The sequence below is a fragment of the Schistocerca serialis genome, chromosome 7 (genome assembly GCF_023864345.2).
Source record: "Schistocerca serialis cubense isolate TAMUIC-IGC-003099 chromosome 7, iqSchSeri2.2, whole genome shotgun sequence".
Classification (NCBI taxonomy): domain Eukaryota; kingdom Metazoa; phylum Arthropoda; class Insecta; order Orthoptera; family Acrididae; genus Schistocerca; species Schistocerca serialis.
Genome location: NC_064644.1, coordinates 66085597 through 66105923, shown reverse-complemented (window position 1 = coordinate 66105923; position 20327 = coordinate 66085597). Strand labels below are relative to the sequence as shown.

Here is a 20327-nt window from a genome sequence, read left to right as displayed (position 1 = left end):
ACAGGCACATAGACACAGGCAACAGAGCATGCACAATGTCGGCACTAGTACAGTGTATATCCACCTTTCGCAGCAATGCAGGCTCCTATTCTCCCATGGAGACGATCGTAGAGATGCTGGATGTAGTCCTGTGGAACGGCTTGCCATGCCATTTCCACCTGGCGCCTCAGTTGGACCAGCGTTCGTGCTGGACGTGCAGACCGCGTGAGACGACGCTTCATCCAGTCCCAAACATGCTCAATGGGGGACAGATCCGGAGATCTTGCTGGCCAGGGTAGTTGACTTACACCTTCTGGAGCACGTTGGGTGGCACGGGATACATGCGGACGTGCATTGTCCTGTTGGAACAGCAAGTTCCCTTGCCGGTCTAGGAATGGTAGAACGATGGGTTCGATGACGGTTTGGATGTACCGTGCACTATTCAGTGTCCCCTCGACGATCACCAGTGGTGTACGGCCAGTGTAGGAGATCGCTCCCCACACCATGATGCCGGGTGTTGGCCCGGTGTGCCTCGGTCGTATGCAGTCCTGATTGTGGCGCTCACCTGCACGGCGCCAAACACGCATACGACCATCATTGGCACCAAGTAGGAAGCGACTCTCATCGCTGAAGACGACACGTCTCCATTCGTCCCTCCATTCACGCCTGTCGCGACACCACTGGAGGCGGGCTGCACGATGTTGGGGCGTGAGCGGAAGACGGCCTAACGGTGTGCGGGACCGTAGCCCAGCTTCATGGAGACGGTTGCGAATGGTCCTCGCCGATACCCCAGGAGCAACAGTGTCCCTAATTTGCTGGGAAGTGGCGGTGCGGTCCCCTACGGCACTGCGTAGGATCCTACGGTCTTGGCGTGCATCCGTGCGTCGCTGCGGTCCGGTCCCAGGTCGACGGGCACGTGCACCTTCCGCCGACCACTGGCGACAACATAGATGTACTGTGGAGGCCTCACGCCCCACGTGTTGAGCAATTCGGCGGTACGTCCACCCGGCCTCCCGCATGCCCACTATACACCCTCGCTCAAAGTCCGTCAACTGCACATACGGTTCACGTCCACGCTGTCGCGGCATACTACCAGTGTTAAAGACTGCGATGGAGCTCCGTATGCCACGGCAAAATGGCTGACACTGACGGCGGCGGTGCACAAATGCTGCGCAGCTAGCGCCATTCGACGGCCAACACCGCGGTTTCTGGTGTGTCCGCTGTGCCGTGCGTGTGATCATTGCTTGTACAGCCCTCTCGCAGTGTCCGGAGCAAGTATGGTGGGTCTGACACACCGGTGTCAATGTGTTCTTTTTTCCATTTCCAGGAGTGTATAATAAACTGAACTAATATTTCATGTGTTCTGGTTTTATATGCCACCTCACTGAGTAACTAACCAACCCACAGTTATGGCCAGATGACTGCAGCAGCATCTGGTCACAACAAATACGATTAGAGTAACCGACGGACAAGAATATCCACATTGAGGTCTGATCTTTAGATACCGACTCACAGTCTGAGCATGAACACGTAGACACAGCAACAGAGCAGCTTGACAGCGATTGTGAAACTGGTTCCGTAGTACCACCCATTTCTGCAAATAGTCATTCGTAACAACGCAGGGATGTTGCAGCATTAAACCCGTACAGAAGAAACTACTCTTCATAATATTGTAATATAGCTTCCAGGTGTGTATGGCGAAGCAAAAAATTCGAAAGTAATTCTGAATTGCTGGAAACTATTCCATCCAAACAAACTGATCTCGTTGTGAAATGTATAAATGAAGAACTAGCAAACTGACAGTAGATGATTCACGGTGTACTCGAAACTACCAGAGAGACTTCTCAGAATTATTTACTATCCTTGGTGTTCGTAGGAGTAAAGAAGTCATATTTCGTTACCGATTAAATATGGGCCAGATTTTCCATTGCATCGATGAGTAACCGGGGTTTCATACTCTTGTTCAAATTGTACGATTTGGTGACTTGTGTATGATGACGCAGAGAAGAGAAACATGTAATGTCACACCAATTAGGAAAATGTTCAATGAAGTTTCAATGGCAGAAAAAGAGTTATAGTGCAGCAGCAATGACAACAGTAGACGAGATGTTCGAAACATTTAGTAGGTATTGCAGTTTCAGACAGTATATTCCGCATAAATCGGCTGAATACGATATAGCACAATATGCGCTCCGTGATACGAGAGCTTTTTACATTCTAAATCCGGGAGTATATGAAGGAAAACAGCCTGATTGACTACTTGAAGTAGGAAATGATACAAGGAGTAGGACTATTAAATATGAAAAGTACATACAAGTCAGTTCTGTTATCTAATTTATTCTACAAACACGTCAGTCTATAAGGCATCCAGATCTACAAGAGAACATGGCTTCCAGACAGAAGAAACTCAGGTAACAGATTTTAAGGAGATACTCAAGAAGAAATATGAGTGTTTTTTCTTTGAAACTGCAACTAGACCTGGCGAAAAATATTTTAACAATCAATTACAATTAATGGTCCTCCAATGTGCGTAACAAAAGTGGTATTAAAACCTGAATGTGTAATTCTTCATTTGTACTAAAGGGCATTGTCTTATGAGGACTGGGGACTAGATTGACCAGAGCAGCATAATTTGATTTAACAAATTTGCACGGTGTATCCCTGAGAGTTTTTGGTTGCTGAAACGATTTTCCTGTCTTAACGTCTGGGACACAAGAGGACCATTCTCTTCTATGACCCACAGCCTCTGTCTCTCTTCAGCCCCAGGTTGATAGACTGCTGGTCTGTTTAAGCCTGGGTGGGGAGCTCCTTGACAGAAGCCCTGTTCTTTGACAATGTTGGTGAAGGATGAGGCAACTCCAGCTACACTGATGGGTGGTTACCACTGGTGCTTTGGATTTGGGGGTTGAGAGAGCGAATTTCCTAACCTACGACAGATAAACAAGACACTGACACATGGTTAGGGTCAGAAGATGATGTTTGAGACATTATGGTTATGCTGGTGAAGATTTTGATATGAAGTTTGCTAAGTTTGACATCATGTAGACTGGGTGGAGTCCTTAAAACTTATTCTTAGCATCTTCATACGACAGATGGTTAAGTGTTTTCTTTTATATTCCTGGAATATCTTCTCGCTCTTGAAATCTGACATGTTGGCAAACGAGGAGTAGATATGTTCTAGGCTTTTTACACATTTATAGGGTTGTTTGCAAGGGCTACCTCAATGCTTCTTCCTTCCACACATCCCAAAGTAGCCCTTATTAGTATGGCAGGAGGACATAAGTCCAAACCTCTGGCACTTAAGACATCTCATAAGAGGACAAAAGTAGGGTCTGACATCACACCTATAAACCCTGACCGTGAGTTTCTCAGGTGAAACATTTCTACTGGAGGGTAGGAAAAAGATCCAGTGTCCATACTGTTATCCTTAATTCGATCCACTGACAATACAGGAAGGATCGTGACACTGAACCATTATTTTACATTTATAGCAGTCGATAACCAACTATACACAAACCATTGACTCACAGTAGTAAGTACTCTGGGCAATAAGAGATATGTTCAGCTGACTCTGCTGTGTGGCGGAACTTTCATTCGGAATGCGTAGAATTCTTGACTTAGGCGCTCTGTTAGTCTAACTTGGGGCTGTTGGAAAAAAAAGAAAAAAACTGGCTAGCCACTTCCGAAACCTTGTCCGGTATTCTTGGTACACTGTCCTTCTTTTCTATTGCCTCCATCGTATACCACTGATAGGGATCTCGACGCCGAGACCAGATAAATCAGGACACTTACGAAGGTAAACAGGTAGCCATTGTTGCCCTGCTCGTACGCGAATACAACTGGGAGTGGACTACACCAAGGGATTTGACGTGTAGGCCATAATGACAATGATACTTTCTGTGAAATTAAATGTGCAATGCGCATCACAGGCCTTCGTCCATTGCAATAAAGCGGGGACTGTATCCACATTTTGTCCTATTTATACAGCACTTCTTCTCCATTTTACCTCTTCAAAAGACATACATCGATCTGACTTTGCAGCGTTCCTCTATTTGCTTTCATTGGTGCGATACGTGAAGCTGAAAATTTTAACAAGAAAGCGTGTATTCGTTAGGGCATAGTTAGCACAGTGGTCGGTACATATTCGATTCCGGCCATCCAGTTTTAGGTTTTCCGTGATTTCTCTAAATCGATTCAGGCAAATGCAGGGATAGTTCCCTTCGAAGGGCACTGCCGATTTCTTTCCCAATGTTTCAACTATTCCAAGCGTGTGCTACGTCTCCAATGACTTCGATGTCGACGGGATGTAAAACGCTAACCTCCCTTATTATTACTCATTACGGCACCAACATCACTTTCCCGGGACTGAGAGGAGCAATGTTTCTCTGCGCTTGCTTCACACAAAATTTAATATTCACCATCAAAACACATTACCTCACAGTTTGAATGTGAAAGACAACAGAGATGGGAAAAATTACAAAATGAATCCATCCGCGTATCGTTAACTTCACGAGTCTTAATTGCCTTTACGTAAGGGAGAGACTTCAATTTTTTAACAAGCAGCCTTCCCCTTCGTTACTGAATAATACATGGGTGGGGACAACGACCGATAAAGTATCGATTGCACACTTTAGATCATAATAAACGGAACACGGTGCATGATTTCTATTTTTATTGTGAAGATGTTTGCTGGTAAGTCTCTTCCTTGTATCAGCCTGAGGTTAACGTATTTTTCTTGGTGTATCGTGTTTATGTTAATAAAGTGATATCCACGAAAATTTTAACGACCTTTGCGCAACAAGGATATTTTTGTAGTGAACTGCAACGTCTGATGACGGATATGGAGCACACGTTTTCTCATGTGGAATGTGAGAGTGGCTATGTTTCTCCTGTTACACGGATGGACGTCCACGCAATATAACTGCACTGATTTAGTGTGACACAACCCTTCGATCTTACTGAATTCGCTGATGAATCCGATCAAGCTATCTCGGTGCCAAACTGTGTTCACGTGCCAGATCCGGGTCTTCTTGTGAATTTTCACCACAAAGACAACGCACCCCACGCGTTCAGCCAACTTCCACGCCGGAAACTAAGCAAACGAATCTGTTTCTTCCCTGAAGTAGAAGCCGGCCTGCCGAGTTACATGAGAAGCATACAATTTTTGGTTCCCCGTTGCGCATGATCAAAGGGTCCCATAGGCCAACACTCTCGGGTTACATAACGTTGTGTCAATGGAACACAATTTTCGTAATGTTTCTACTCCACAGCGTTCGTTAACTAAACTGCCTTTTTTCAACCTCAGCAACCACAGACTTGGTTCGCTATTGTAGAGACAGCTCTGACTGCCCACAACGTCGTCGACGACGCGTGAAAATTTTCAGCATTGTTGTGCAGTACTTTGGTGACTACACGCATCTCATCAGTGACGTCATCCAGTCACCTCGGATCACACGTAAATCTGAAATAGGAAAGGCAAGTTTACTGCAACGGTTTGTCTAATACGCCGGAGCAGTAAATACAACAGGTTATTTATTATGAAAAACTAGACGGCAGAACGCGTTCCTGATCTGGAGGCACCTTCAAGAATTATTGGACATCACTCTTATGTCCGACGAAGCATTGTGGCCTATACTGTCAAGCAAATTACCTTCTCAGATGCAAGCTTCCGTAATTTAAACTGAGGGCGACACGCGAGAGAGTAGCCGGCGAATCGATGAGCGGATCAAAAGGTGACTTACAAAGGCGGAAGCCATTATGCACCCCGTCATAGCGACTCACGGCCGAAGTGGGACGAACACGTCTGGAACGACAGTACGTTGCAGTCAAAAGTAAACAATAACCACTTCTCCGGAAAGACAGCGAACAGCTGGGCTTGGCGGGTCGACTCATGCAAGACATGACTCACGGTTCTAAATTCAGCTGTCAGAGGGCATGATGGTGTTGGTTTCATTCTCACCTTTTAGCAAACGCTCGCTTATTTTCTACAGTTAACTTGTTCGTAGATGCCGGTTCCGACCTTTAGTAGACGTCTGGAGTAGCGGCAGCATTCAAGAATGCCTACATTTTAAGTACGATTATATGAGCCAAACCAGATTGTTTCAGTTTTCCGGGGACAGTGGCAGACGAACGTCCAACCAGTATCCACTTGGTTGTTTTGAAAATCAGCCTTATGCAAAACACAGTTTATTTATATATTTACCCAGACATGTTTCGACACTTACGTGTCATCATCTGTGGGTCAAATGTTTATTTCTGTAAAGTACAATGTCAAATTTATAATCATTTAATTGCTGTAGGCATGAGAATTAATAAATTTACAATCATTTAACTGCTGTAGGCATAAGAATTACAATATGTACAATTTGCTTTGTTTTGTTTGTACAATCCCCTTAAAATTACATCGCTAACTAAACTGTATTATTATAGACCGGATCTAGTGCGCGTTTTCGTCGTTTTTTGACACCATGTCATGTGCAAACTAGCCATGACAAAAATTATTGCGTACTTGTAAAGAACTGTTTCGTAGGTAGAGGTTATGTGCGTTTCTGTACTTACATTTTTCATCCTGTTTCGTGTCTCTGGTTGGTGTCTGGATCAACTGTTATTTAGTGCATTGTTTTCACTCAGTTTTTCACAAATTTACCTCACATTCACTTTCAGAAAATGTGGCGAAAAGTGGCCTGAGCAGACACTTCAGACAACATTTTCAGTGAGAGATGTGATGCTTTGGTCGCTGCTCACTTGTTCATCATTGGTCTTGTGTTTTTTGTGTTTCGTCAGAACTAGTGTGGTGTGGCTGCTGGGATATATATATATATATATATATATATATATATATATATATATATATATACGAGGGCACTTCAATAAGTAATGCAACACATTTTTTTTCTCGGCCAATTTTGGTTGAAAAAACCGGAAATTTCTTGTGGAATATTTTCAAACATTCCCGCTTCGTCTCGTATAGTTTCATTGACTTCCGACAGGTGGCAGCGCTGTACGGAGCTGTTAAAATGGCGTCTGTAACGGATGTGCGTTACAAACAACGGGCAGTGATCGAGTTTCTTTTGGCGGAAAACCAGGGCATCTCAGATATTCATAGGTGCTTGCAAAATGTCTACGGTGATCTGGCAGTGGACAAAAGCGCGGTGAGTCGTTGGGCAAAGCGTGTGTCATCATCGCCGCAAGGTCGAGCAAGACTGTCTGATCTCTCGCGTGCGGGCCGGCCGTGCACAGCTGTGACTCCTGCAATGGCGGAGCGTGCGAACACACTCGTTCGAGATGATCGACGGATCACCACCAAGCAACTCAGTGCTCAACTTGACATCTCTGTTGGTAGTGCTGTCACAATTGTTCACCAGTTGGGATATTCAAAGGTTTGTTCCCGCTGGGTCCCTTGTTGTCTAACCGAACAACAAAAAGAGCAAAGAAGAACCATCTGTGCGGAATTGCTTGCTCGTCATGTGGCTGAGGGTGACAATTTCTTGTCAAAGATTGTTACAGGCGATGAAACATGGGTTCATCACTTCGAACCTGAAACAAAACGGCAATCAATGGAGTGGCGCCACACCCACTCCCCTATCAAGAAAAAGTTTAAAGCCGTACCCTCAGCTGGTAAAGTCATGGTTACAGTCTTCTGGGACGCTGAAGGGGTTATTCTGTTCGATGTCCTTCCCCATGGTCAAACGATCAACTCAGAAGTGTGTTGCGCTACTCTTCCGAAATTGAAGAAACGACTTCAGCGTGTTCGTAGGCACAAAAATCTGAACGAACTTCTCCTTCTTCATGACAACGCAAGACCTCACACAAGTCTTCGCACCCGAGAGGAGCTCACAAAACTTCAGTGGACTGTTCTTCCTCATGCACCCTACAGACCCGTTCTCGCACCGTCGGATTTCCATATGTTTGGCCCAATGAAGGACGCAATGCGTGGGAGTCACTACGCAGATGATGAAGAAGTTATTGATGCAGTACGACGTTGGCTCCGACATCGACCAATGGAATGGTACCGTACAGGCATACAGGCCCTCATTTCAAGGTGGCGTAAGGCCGTAGCATTGAATGGAGATTACGTTGAAAAATAGTGTTGTGTAGCTAAAAGATTGGGGAATAACCTGGTGTATTTCAATGCTGAATAAAACAACCCCTGTTTCAGAAAAAAAATGTGTTGCATTACTTATTGAACTGCCCTCGTATATATATATATATATATATATATATATATATATATATATATGTGTGTGTGTGTGTGTGTGTGTGTGTGTGTGTGGGTGTGGGTGTGGGTGTGGGTGTGAGAGAGAGAGAGAGAAATGGAAAGCCCATCCCTTTGACTTTTATTTGTAACTGGATAACCAACCATGAATGATTTAAGTTTTGTGTCCGCAGCAGTGCAGGGTGTGCTTTGTCTGGCGCCATTACGTGAGAGTTCGGAGCGGCTATTTCAAACCGTAGAAATACCCAAGCATTAATTCTAGGCACAGCTATTACAATATTTGAACTCCGAGCACAAGAAACTACATGAATTTATTATTTTTCTATTCTGACACTGAAAGTAACATTCAGTAGAACAACCTTAAACTTTACGTAAATGAAATAATTTGTGTGGCTGGTGCGTGAGATTAAGTTTTCTCTCAGTAATTAATTGGTGACTTTAAATAAAAATGTTTACGGCACCAGTGATGTTATTGGAAGACGTTGTGGTGTGATACATTGAGCATTTGAATTTATTTTTGTAGTAATAAGGTATGACAAAATAATTAATTTTTGTCGTTCTCAGCAGCACATAAATAAGAATTATCAGAGATTATTTATTTCTTTAAAATAATACTGTTATTGTTCTATAAAAACACGGAAGAAGCCAGTAGTGGTACTCACCTGAAGATGGCCAGAAGACTGCGCCGAAATATAGTGACAGGACGTTACTGACATCCGGGAGTTCTCCCGTGTTTTTATGGAACAATCAGTACGCAGGGAAAGCTTTAAACGTCACATAAATACTGTTATTCTTGCTGCTACATTTTCATACATTTTACAATAAGACGTACATACCACCACAACTACTTTAAGCAGAGCCAAAACCGATTATAAAAGACATAATAATTGCCCCAGTGATTACCTATGACAGCCGTAAATCCTGAAAAGCTAAATGGAATGACAGTGACATTAACATGCATAACAGCACATCATAGAAGACACAAACAACAACTCCCAGAAATGCAACTTCCCGACTGAATATGAACCGTGTGAGAAATGGACACACAAAAACTAAATCCACGTGCGCAAGTGGGGTTCAACTGACAATCCACTGTGTGTGAAAATTATGAACAAACATTGCTACATATAGCACACGATTCCCCTTTGCGAAGCTTCTGTGGGAAATGACGAGATTTTATCGAGACCATCCCGGTTGCTAATGAGTGGCGGCCTCGTTTGAATTTAACTGTATAGTACTTTATTGCTGCTCATCTACCACAACTACGCTCTCATATGAACATTAAATGTACTGGTGTTTGTTGTACTTGTATTATTATTTGTACTTTGATATTGGAACATATATACCTGTATATTTTTAAATGGTTTACGTATTTTAATCATCGAAATATTTTTACTTGTATTTGTAACGACATACTATAAATAAAATAAAAAAAAAACCTGCCATCATGTGTGGAGTTCGGGAGTCGATAGTGTTAAATTATGGGGATGTTCTTCGAGTTAAGGATATGATCTCCTTATTGCTATTAAAAAAGAGTCTGTATAACGTAGGATATCTACAATTTTACAACACTCAGTACATCACGCTCAGACATCACGCTCAAGCAATGTGTGGCAGTTGCCCTGTTTCTGTGCAACGATATTGCTGTATGAACTCTCCTGTATAAGAGTCTTTCCGCTTATTTTACATTTGACCTGTTTATTATCTTACTGTGGCTCAACAGTTCGGAGGTGACGGTTGTTTTTATCAGTATGACAGTACTCCCAGTCACAAAGTAACACCTCTGAGGAAATGGTTTTCAACCGTGATTTTAGCTTTCAAAATCTTTTCTTAAAGACTTTGCTTTATTTACTAGCGATTCATCAAGAACATTAACACATTTAATCACACTAGGTGAGCGTGAAAGTAGTTGCCAGGATGTGACTGATGGAAAATTACTTTTAACAAATATGAATTTTGTTCCTAGAAGCCTTTTAAAAAACAGATTTAAAATTATAAGCAGAAAAGCACCCTCGAAATATCAAGTTACAATTTTATTTATAGGCAAAAGAGCAATATTAACAGTATGACCCTTCGGGCTGAGAAGCTTGCCTGCTCCCTTTCAACACGGCCGTAGTCATGACCGCTCACAACAATCTCTGAAAGAGTACACTGGTGCAAATCTGCAACACACGAGATTCATTTAAAATAAAAATGTTTAACAACTCACAGAAACACGTAAATTACGCACCCTGTAAGAGGGATGTAAATATTACAACACTCAAATTATTAGCCACCGAAAGTGTTTTATTTTTCTTTTTCTTTTTTAAAGGACTCCTGCGGTGGAAGGGTGGCAACCTAAAATGACTACTTAAATAAAGACCCATGAAATGCAGTCTTACATAAAATGTACAAACATGCTCTACATTACACATATACCGCCTCTCAAGATGAAAGGGAAGATAAAACATATTTAAGGAATTCGGCCTATACACCTTAAGCATTAAATTCGTTAACACCGAATCCGACAGACATGACAGAGGCAGCTATTAACCTTACGGCAGACCGACAGATAGACAAACAGCCTAACAAATGCGGACGGGGGACAGACGAGGAAGCTGGGGACGAGAGACTGACCAAGAAAAGAAGTAGATGTTGACAAGTAAATGAAACAACAAATCACTAATCAATCAACGTCTAATAACTGCGATATCTGGCAAAGAACTGGCGCAGCACCCCCAAAACGCTCTATCGAACCGTCCGCTGCCAGCCGCTTCAACGGACGCAGGAAGGCGCGCCGACCTCCCGTCTCACGGCGACACAGCTCGCCCAGCCTCTCGTGTTGGCCGCGAAGCCACTCCGCCTCGCTATACGGCGCGGCCACTAGACTCACGTGGCGACCTCACAAGCGCCGACGCTCCAGGCGGACAAGTCATCTTGTGTCCCAGTGCGCGACCGACCAACCGGTCGATCCAACCGCCAATGCCCATTGCCTGAGCAAACTCGAGCAGACTGGCGGCCTAACACATACTAGCACTCCGAACGACGGGCAGACACTAAATACCGCACACTGATCCGGCTGACCAACTGACCAGACTCGCCGAGACTGACGTAGCCTCACTCCGTCTGACTCACCGCCGACCTGATAACGCCCCTTAAATGTACGTGAACAGGCAACTTTTCCCCTTTCACACCAGAGGGAAACACCAAAGCTCCGATTGCCACAGCGGCGCCACCGCCAGAAACGGAAGGACACTGTTTTACACTACGCTCAGCGGCGCGCTCTTCAAAACAGCAAATTTTAGAATGGCTCAGGTTTGTCAACAATAACATTCCTGAAACGAACAGGTCCGTCTATAGAATACCATTGGTATAAGCCACAATGTCGACCTCGACCCTGATCCCAGTGCGCATTATCACCACTTTCTCTGGTTTCAGGAGGAATGTGGCACCATTTCTCCGCAGAAAACCAGGCTGTCACTGAAAGTGTCCTCAGCAGAGTTCCAGCCATCACATCATAAAGTCAAAGTGTGCACACACCCAACATTAATGTCCAGGAATAGGTGTCCGGGTGGTTTTGATAGTGTATAATGGTTAATTTGTGAGCTCTGTGTGTAACGATCGACTTCAGTCACGGCTGGGATGGTGGGAGTGACAGTGGTGGGTTTTACAGCAGCCGACCTGAAGATTGTGCCTCAACAGTTCGTAGACGACGGTTGTTTTTATCAGTATGGCAATGCACACAGTCATAAAGTACCACCTCTGAGGAAATGATATGTCAACTATAACATTCCTGAAACGGACAGGCCCGTCTAGAATTCCGACGTGAAATCAATAGAATACCATTGGGATGAGCCACAATGTCGACCTTGATCTGGATCCCAGTGAGCATCATCACCCCTTTCTCTGGTTTCAGGAGGAATGGGGTGGCATTTCTCCACAGAAAACCAGCCTCTCACTGGAAGTGTCCTCAGAAGAGTTCAAACCATCACATCATAAAGCCAAAGTGTGCTCATACCCTACATAAAGGTCCAGGAATAGGTGTCCGGGTTGTTTTGTAGTGTATACTGGTTAATTGGTGAGCTCTGTGTGTAACGATCGACTTCGGCCACGGCTGGGATGGTGGTAGTGACAGTGGTGGGTTTTACAGCGCCCGACCTGGAGATCGTGGACGAGTCGGGCCGGTCGGCGCGCGAGCGCTACTACCAGACGGGCAGCGCCGTCGAGCTGTGGTGCCGGGTGCTGGGCGACACTCAGCCGCCGTCCCGGCGCACCATCTGGACCAAGGACGGGCGGCCGCTGCCGCTGGGCGCCGCCGCCGAGGACATCCCGTGAGTAGCCAGACCAGCACGCTCTGGAAGGCCGCCCGCGACTCTGCAGCCGGTGGCGGATGAAGGAGCAGAACCATTCAGTTGACACGTATAAGCTACACTACTGGCCATTAAAATTGCTACACCTAGAAGTAATGCAGATGTTAAAACGGTATTCATTGGACAAATATATTATACTAGAACTGACATATGATTACAATTTCACGCAGTTTGTGTGCATACATCCTGAGAAATCTGTACCCAGAACAACCGCCTCTGGCCGTAATAACGGACTTGATTCGCCTGGGCATTGAGTCAAACAGAGCTTGGATGGCGTTTACAGGTAGAGCTGCCCATGCAGCTTCTACACGATACCACAGTTCATCAGGAGTAGTGACTGGCGTATTGTGAAGAGCCAGTTGCTCGGCCACCATTGACCAGACGTTTTCAATTGATGAGAGATCTGGAGAATGTGTTGGCCAGGGCAGCAGTCGCACATTTTCTGGATCCAGAAAGGCCCATACAGGACCTGCAACATGCGGTCGTTCATTATCCTGCTGAAATGTAGGATTTCGCAGGGATCGAATGAAGGGTGGAGCCACGGGTCGTAATACATCTGAAATGTAACGTCCACTGTTCAAAATGCCGTCAATGCGAACAAGAGGTGATCGAGACATGTAACCAGTGACGCCCCATACTATCACGCCGGGCTATACGCCAGTAAGGTGATGACGAATACACGCTTCCAATGTGCGTTCACCGCGATGTCGCCACACACCAATGCGACCACCGTGATGTTGAAAACAGAACCTGGATTCATCCGAAAAAATGACGTTTTGCCAATCGTGCATCCAACTTCGTCGGTGAGTACACCATCGCAGGCGCTCCTGTCTGTGATACAGCGTCAAGGGTAACCGCAGCCATGGTCTCCGAGCTGATGGTCCATGCTGCTCCAAACGCCGTCGAACTGTTCGTGCAGATGGTTGTTGTCTTACAAACGTCCCCATCTGTTGACTCAGGGATCGAGACGTGGCTGCACGATCCGTTACAGCCATGCGGATAAGATGCCTGTCATCTCGACTGCTAGTGATACGATGCCGCCGTTCCGTATTACCCTCCTGAACCCACCGATTCCATATTCTGCTAACTGTCGTTGGATCTCGAACAACGTGAGCAGCAATGTCGCGATACGATTAACCGCAATCGCGATAATCTACAATCCGACCTTTATCATAGTGGGAAACGTGATGGTACTCGTTTTTCTCCTCCTTACACGAGGCATCACAACATTTCACCAGGCAACGCCGGTTAACTGCTGTGTGTGTATGAGAAATCGGTTGGAAACTTTGCTCATGTCACCACGTTGTAGGTGTCGCCACTGGCGCCAACCTTGTGTGAGTGCTCTGAAACGACAATCATTTGGATATCACAGCATCTTCTTCCTGTCGGTTAAATTTCGCGTCTGTAGCACGTCATCTTCGTGGTGCAGCAATTTTAAAGCCCAGTAGTGTAATACGGAGCATGTGACGTAAATTGATAATTGATTATCGATTATTGAATCAAAGTCGTTTACGACCCCTAGCAAGGGACTCTTTGATCCTAACCTAAACTGATATTAGTCTCAGTTTATTTTCATTTTAAATAACAAGTTTTAATAACGACTGCAGAACACTGGCAACTGCTAGCTAGAATACTTACGACACTGTGCTTTAGGATTGACGTAAGACATTCGCATTTCGAACGTTGAAAAAGTCAATTCCATTACTACAAGTTTTGCTGCCATGAGTTGTGGATCTATAATAAAACACTGCAATAGGCTAAAATGTTCCGCTGTGACCTCATTCGGTTAGTTCCAAAATTCTCTCACATGTAACAGAAAATCTTTAATGAAATACTGAAAATGAGTTAATCGACTGTTCCGAAAAGTAACTTTCATTCAAGTAGTAGTATAATATAACACGTTATTGTGCTCTAGTATTTGAATTAAAATGATTGTATTTGGGGGAAACCGCAATAAATAAGATTTCTCGTAATTTCTTTCTCATTGAGGAGCAGAGCAACCATCATTGCTTATGTGGGCATTCTTCCTACTGCATCTCATACGCATCTAAAAGGAATGCAATGATTTCAAAATAAAATTGGCTCCTAAGTTTTTTTACCATTTACGAGCAACAATAATTTTAGAGCACTATGAGCTCTGTGGAAACTCTATGTAAGAGAAACGAGAGCAGCAGGTTCCCAGATCGGAGACTACGCCCAGATCATCCATATTTTGTCCTTGCTCAAAATGATCGCAAGCCACTGTTAAATTATCGGCGAATAATCTCAGAGGCGCGCTTTGTTAATAGCAGAATGAATTCTTTTGCAGAAGGCGAGATGCATTCACCACATTGCTTCTCTTTACCATGACCTCTTGAGATCGCGGTTCCAGGTAGCTTTTCTGTAACAAATATTAAAAAAACGTAAATCGTGTATCACTTAAAAATTGCGAGGATTAAATATCATTAAAAAACATGAATATAACCCATTTTCTACATACTTAATTATAATTAATAAGCTTATTCTAAGACACAGGAGAAACTTACATACATTTCGTATGCTCTATTCAAAAGAAATAGACAAAATGGTTACAGTTCGCAGACACGCTCCAAGATCCTCGATTAAATTTTGTTTTCTATAATCATACAACATTTCGTACTTCAGATTCATTATAGCCAGAGGTTGATTTGTCGGATATCTTTGATATCAATACACAGTTCATACACGTTTTATTATGTTTTTGACAGACAAGATAAAACAGTTGTTAAAAAATAGTTCACATTCACGCAGTAAGATCAGCTTGAATGAATTTGATATTTAGAAAGAGATAGTTTTTTTTTTCTTTTTCAAGCTGTACTTGAAGTAAAAATGAATATGTTTTACACATAAAAATCTAACCTGACCACATCATATGAATTAATAATATTGAAATATTTTTCACAATATTAATATCTCTATAATATTGGAAGAATTACACATTCACAGAATCTAAGACAAATTTAGGAATAAGCACCAAAATTCTTTAAGACGAGTTGGCATCAAATCAGGGTCTATCTCAATTTCGGAAGTATTACATTTATCTCTTTTTTCTAGGGTGACAGAAAAGATTGTGGAAGGAGTACTTGACTCAAAGATGATATTGCTATATAAACAGACATTACATCTAATTTAATATACAGTGTCGTTATAATTAAACTGACGGGGTTCCAAGTGCTGCAGTGTCGGCTGTATAAATCATGGGTATCTTAATTTAGCGGTGCGCTCGTGGAGAATGCTGAAAAGATAATAATAATTATGCCACTAGGTAAAAATATGGCACTGTACGCAATTTTAATTTGGTGTGTGCACAGGAAAAGTGCGAGGAGATCAAGTACACGATAAAGGTGGTTTAGCACCTTTATTAGGATATGGTCACAAGTTACAGACATGTTCAATATGATCTCCCGACACACGGCATCTATGACGCAGCATGGTCTACAGCTGCTCGCAGCACAGCTGGTGTAATAATAATGATATGTCGTCGTATGTTACCCCTCGGATCCGGATACATACCTGATAGACCAGATAATTCAGACATTCCCACAACCAAAACTCACGTGAATTTAGGTGCAAATCAAAAATGTTGAAATGTGGATGAGATCTTATGGGACTTAACTGATAAGGTCATCAGTCCCTAAGCTTATGCACTACTTAACCTAAATTATCCTAAGGACAAACAAAAACACCCATGCCCGAGGGAGGACTCGAACCTCCTCCCGAAACCAGCCGCACAATTCATGACTACAGCGCCTTAGACCGCTAGACTAATTCCGCGCGGTGTGAATTTAGGTCCGGGGATCTGGAAGGCTCCACATCTTCCCGTGGACTAAAGATGAAATGGCTCTTACTGTACTTTACTGGAAGCAAATCTTTCACCTAGCAAGCAACATTTGGTGTCCTCCTTTCTTCCATGGAACAGTGATGTGCGCGGAGTTGCGTCCTTGCAAAGCTGGAATCCCGTGTTGCACAAGGAGGTCCTTATAACGTGAAGATGTCGCGGTATACCTGACAGGCCCACGAGGTGCCATCTTCTCGAAGAAAAACAGACCGAGAATGAAGGAGTTTCTGAAACCACACCTATATAAGCTGAGTGCAGTGGATGTTTCTGAACAACATATGTCGGAGTAGAACCCAATACGCAACAGTTCTGTGCATTCACGACAACGTGCAGAGTGAAATGTGCCTTGTCCGTCCGAAGAATATTTTCCAGTCACATGACATCCATTTCTACGCTTGTCAAGTAATGGATGGTACAGTCACGGCATGTTAGCCTATCGTCGGGATTCATTTTGTGCGTGTTCTGAATCGTGTAGGGATAACAGTGTAAAATGAGCCGCAAATGTTTCGAACTGTTGATCAGGAGTCAGTCGATATCTGTGATACAGCTCGATCATTGGGTGCAGAATTTGAGGCACGTGCTGTACGGTCGGCTGGAGCTACAGCAACTGCCTTGGCACTGGGCGGCCTCCCTCTTCCTGATGTACCACCTAACTCACATTCTCCTTCAAATTTCTTGATCATATTCTCTAGCCCATTTTTTGAATTGGGAGCTCTTCGCCACTGTTTCTCTTTGTCATATTCCCGCTGTGCAGCGCTGCTCTTGCTGTCGTTCTGATAAAACAGTTTTACCAGCAGTGCACAGTCTTTCTTCTCAGTAGTCACTGGTAACACTTTACACAAACAGACACTTCACAAAAGAAAACAACGCGCGTCGCCAAGGGACAAACAGCATAACCGATGACAAAACCAGAAACATTTCACTCTGTAGCTGCTTCTAGCGTCATATTTTCACTGGTGGCAGAGAGTCGAATTATTATTCTTTCAGTTTACTGCTCGAGCAGTGATTAACGAATAGATCTACTCCGTTTCACAGTCCTTCTCTGAGATACACGGAACACTGTCAGTTTACTTATAAGACTCGATACAATGAAAAATCTCGTTTTTGTTAAATCTAGTACAATTTGAACTAGTGCTAGCTTTCGAGCAGATTAATTCTTTAATAAAATACGTATTTATACTTTATTTTTGTAATCTCTTAAACTGGTGATGAGACGCATGTCTATATACAAGGTGCCCCACCCAACTCTGGCACCTCATGTAATTCCGAAATAAAACACAATGCGAAAAATGTAATTGGTAATGGACACACCTACGTCACGGGCCCACACAATGGGCAGGAAATCATGCAGGACAAATGTAGACAAAAATCACTTTCAATATTATGTTACGTTTCTTTAACGGGCAAATGTATGCCTTTTCTACAGAAATTAAAACTAGAGATGCAATTAGAGATGACTGACTTGCTTACACCGTTTTAAGCTTCATAACTTCTGAAATACGTAGACTTTAAAGGATGTCAACGGCGCCTCAATTTTTACCGTAATGCGCGGAGCAAGGTCTGCCTACAGTAGACTTCAAGACAGTGCAGGCAACCCGCATTACGGCATCACAACATTACGTCAGAAACTGTGGCACTGTTTCCGTTGTTCAAAGTCTAAGTTTTCCAGAAGGTGTAATCCCTAGAGCAGTGAAACAAAGTCAGTCATCACTAAATGTACCTCTAGTTTTCATTTCTGCAGAATAAAACAGATATGTCGTATTTAAAGCAAGTAACTTTGTGTTAAAAGTGTTGTTTGTTGCATTTAAGGGTTGTCCACTCCTGCCGTTTGTGTGAACCCATGACAAAGGTGCTCCCCTGGGCAATCGCAGTTTTCACATTTTGTTTCATTTCGGAAATATATGAGGTAAAAAATCGAGGTGGGGAACCCATACAGATATTTAAGAAATACGACACTGAAGTTTCAGTGTGAGCTGACGCTGAGGTTTGTCGGTGAGACCTGCAACAGCAGATTGCCAATAGATTGAAAAGTGGACTAATAAGTACATAAAAAAATAATAGATCATACCAAGAGGGATATCGGGAGGCAGGACAGGTAGTTGTCCAATCACATAGGTGTATCTACAGCTACAGTTATATCATTTATAATCCACCAGGGGTCTTACTATGTGTGGAACAGCGTCAATCGTGCACTACTATCATACACCCAATCTTCATTTCATTAATAAATAATATATAGAAGTGTAATTGCTGACTCGTTGTTACGGGCACCACACATTCGATATATTTAAAGAACGACTTCATTTCCACAAGGCTGTTACTTTAAACGAATAATTTATCAAGTACTGCTGAATCTTTTCTGTAGTGTTGTTGTTCACAAGTGTACAAATGGATACTGATACAGCGTGCTTGTAAATATAAACGAAGTCTCACGCCATACACGATTAACTAATGACTAGCTGATGGTGTTTTTCGAACTAGAAAATTACGCTAATCGCCTGATCGGTATGACGTAGTTCTTAGAAGTGTAACTCTTGATAGGTTTGCATTTCTCTGCAATTATCGCCTTGATTACTTCATACCTTTAGTGCAACGTGTGTCCACTCTATAGATTACCAATAATTCTTTTTAAATATCCACCATTTCGTCTGTAACACGTGCTACTTGACTTGGTTAAGCATACTCGAGCTACTCTCTGTTCGATTACACTACCTAGTGATGAAACATGTAGTACAATGTGTTAAACGTAGAATAACGTACAAATGTGGTTTAGAATAACAGGTACATCATTAGCAGACAGAATCTTAAGCTGTATTCTCACGGTCATTGTAGGTGTTTCTGGAAAACGTCGATTCAGTAAGAAAAACCTTTTTTCAGAATTATATTACTCCCTCTACAGTTTACAAAATTTTTTTACTAAATATGAAGCAGGGATGTGTGTTTCAGGAAGATAGAAAGTTCTTGCGATTTCCAGTCATGGCAAATGATAAACGGCTTCGCAAAGCCCAACAGAAGGGACATCAAAAACACGAAAGAATACAAACAGAAAAGGTAATTATTTCATAAAGTAATCCTACCCACATATTAGCACAAGCATGTATGAAACACTTTAGTACTAAGACAGCGGAATGTTCAGGTGTTGAGGGGAAAGTGAAAAACATTGAGATAGGGAAGAATAAGCTTCTGTTAGGCATAATAAAGATTATAGAGAAATTAATTGGTAATTTTAGGGTAATAACGGCGCAAGAAGAGAATAGCTCTTGAGGAATTCACTTTGCCCTGAATAAGATGTTCAGAGAGTAGTAATTTACTTAGAGCGAGACAGTAAAATATATACAAAAACGATGCTAAAGGTACAATATAATTCTGATTCATATGTGTCAGGTATAAGAGAAGACAATGAAATGGAAATTATCTGAGGACAGTAAGGAATTAATGAATCATATTTAACGAACTTAATGAATGATGGTACCTCGAGGATTGAACGCTGTGTATTTGTGTACGCAGCATGCGCCAAAGCTTCGATACCAGTTTAGATAAATAAACAATAATTTCTTAACCTTAGGAATTATATTAGCTATTTTACTCCATTATCACACTTTCTTTATGTTCCCATTCAATAAGATTCTTTTGTCATGAGTCCATTTCGTGTTATTTGTTAGTTTTATTTGTATTATTAGTTAATCATCAATTATATTACAGTGACATAGGTTTTAATGAGAAATATACGTGAAACAGAAGCTATTGTCTAAAGAAAACTTGATAAATTGTTATTGCGTTCATCTCAGTTGCTTGAATATACAGTTTGATGCTGCAGTGGTTATCTCTTTAGGTTTGACTCGCCCATTCCCGAATCATATTCCTCCCTGCGAGCAAGAAATACTTTCATTGAAAAGATAGCCTATGTGAGCTTATTGATACACCTGAA

General features: G+C 42.8%; 1 protein-coding gene across 1 annotated transcript in view; it reads left to right on the top strand.

Annotated features, from left to right (window-relative positions):
* The window catches only part of LOC126412887 (zwei Ig domain protein zig-8-like), a 1343258-nt gene that overhangs the window by 1297460 nt on the left and 25471 nt on the right, over positions 1 to 20327 (top strand). The window contains exon 7 of the mRNA XM_050082777.1: positions 12324 to 12504. Within this exon, the coding sequence (XP_049938734.1) occupies positions 12324 to 12504 (181 nt within the window). The remainder of the gene's footprint in view (positions 1 to 12323; positions 12505 to 20327) is intronic.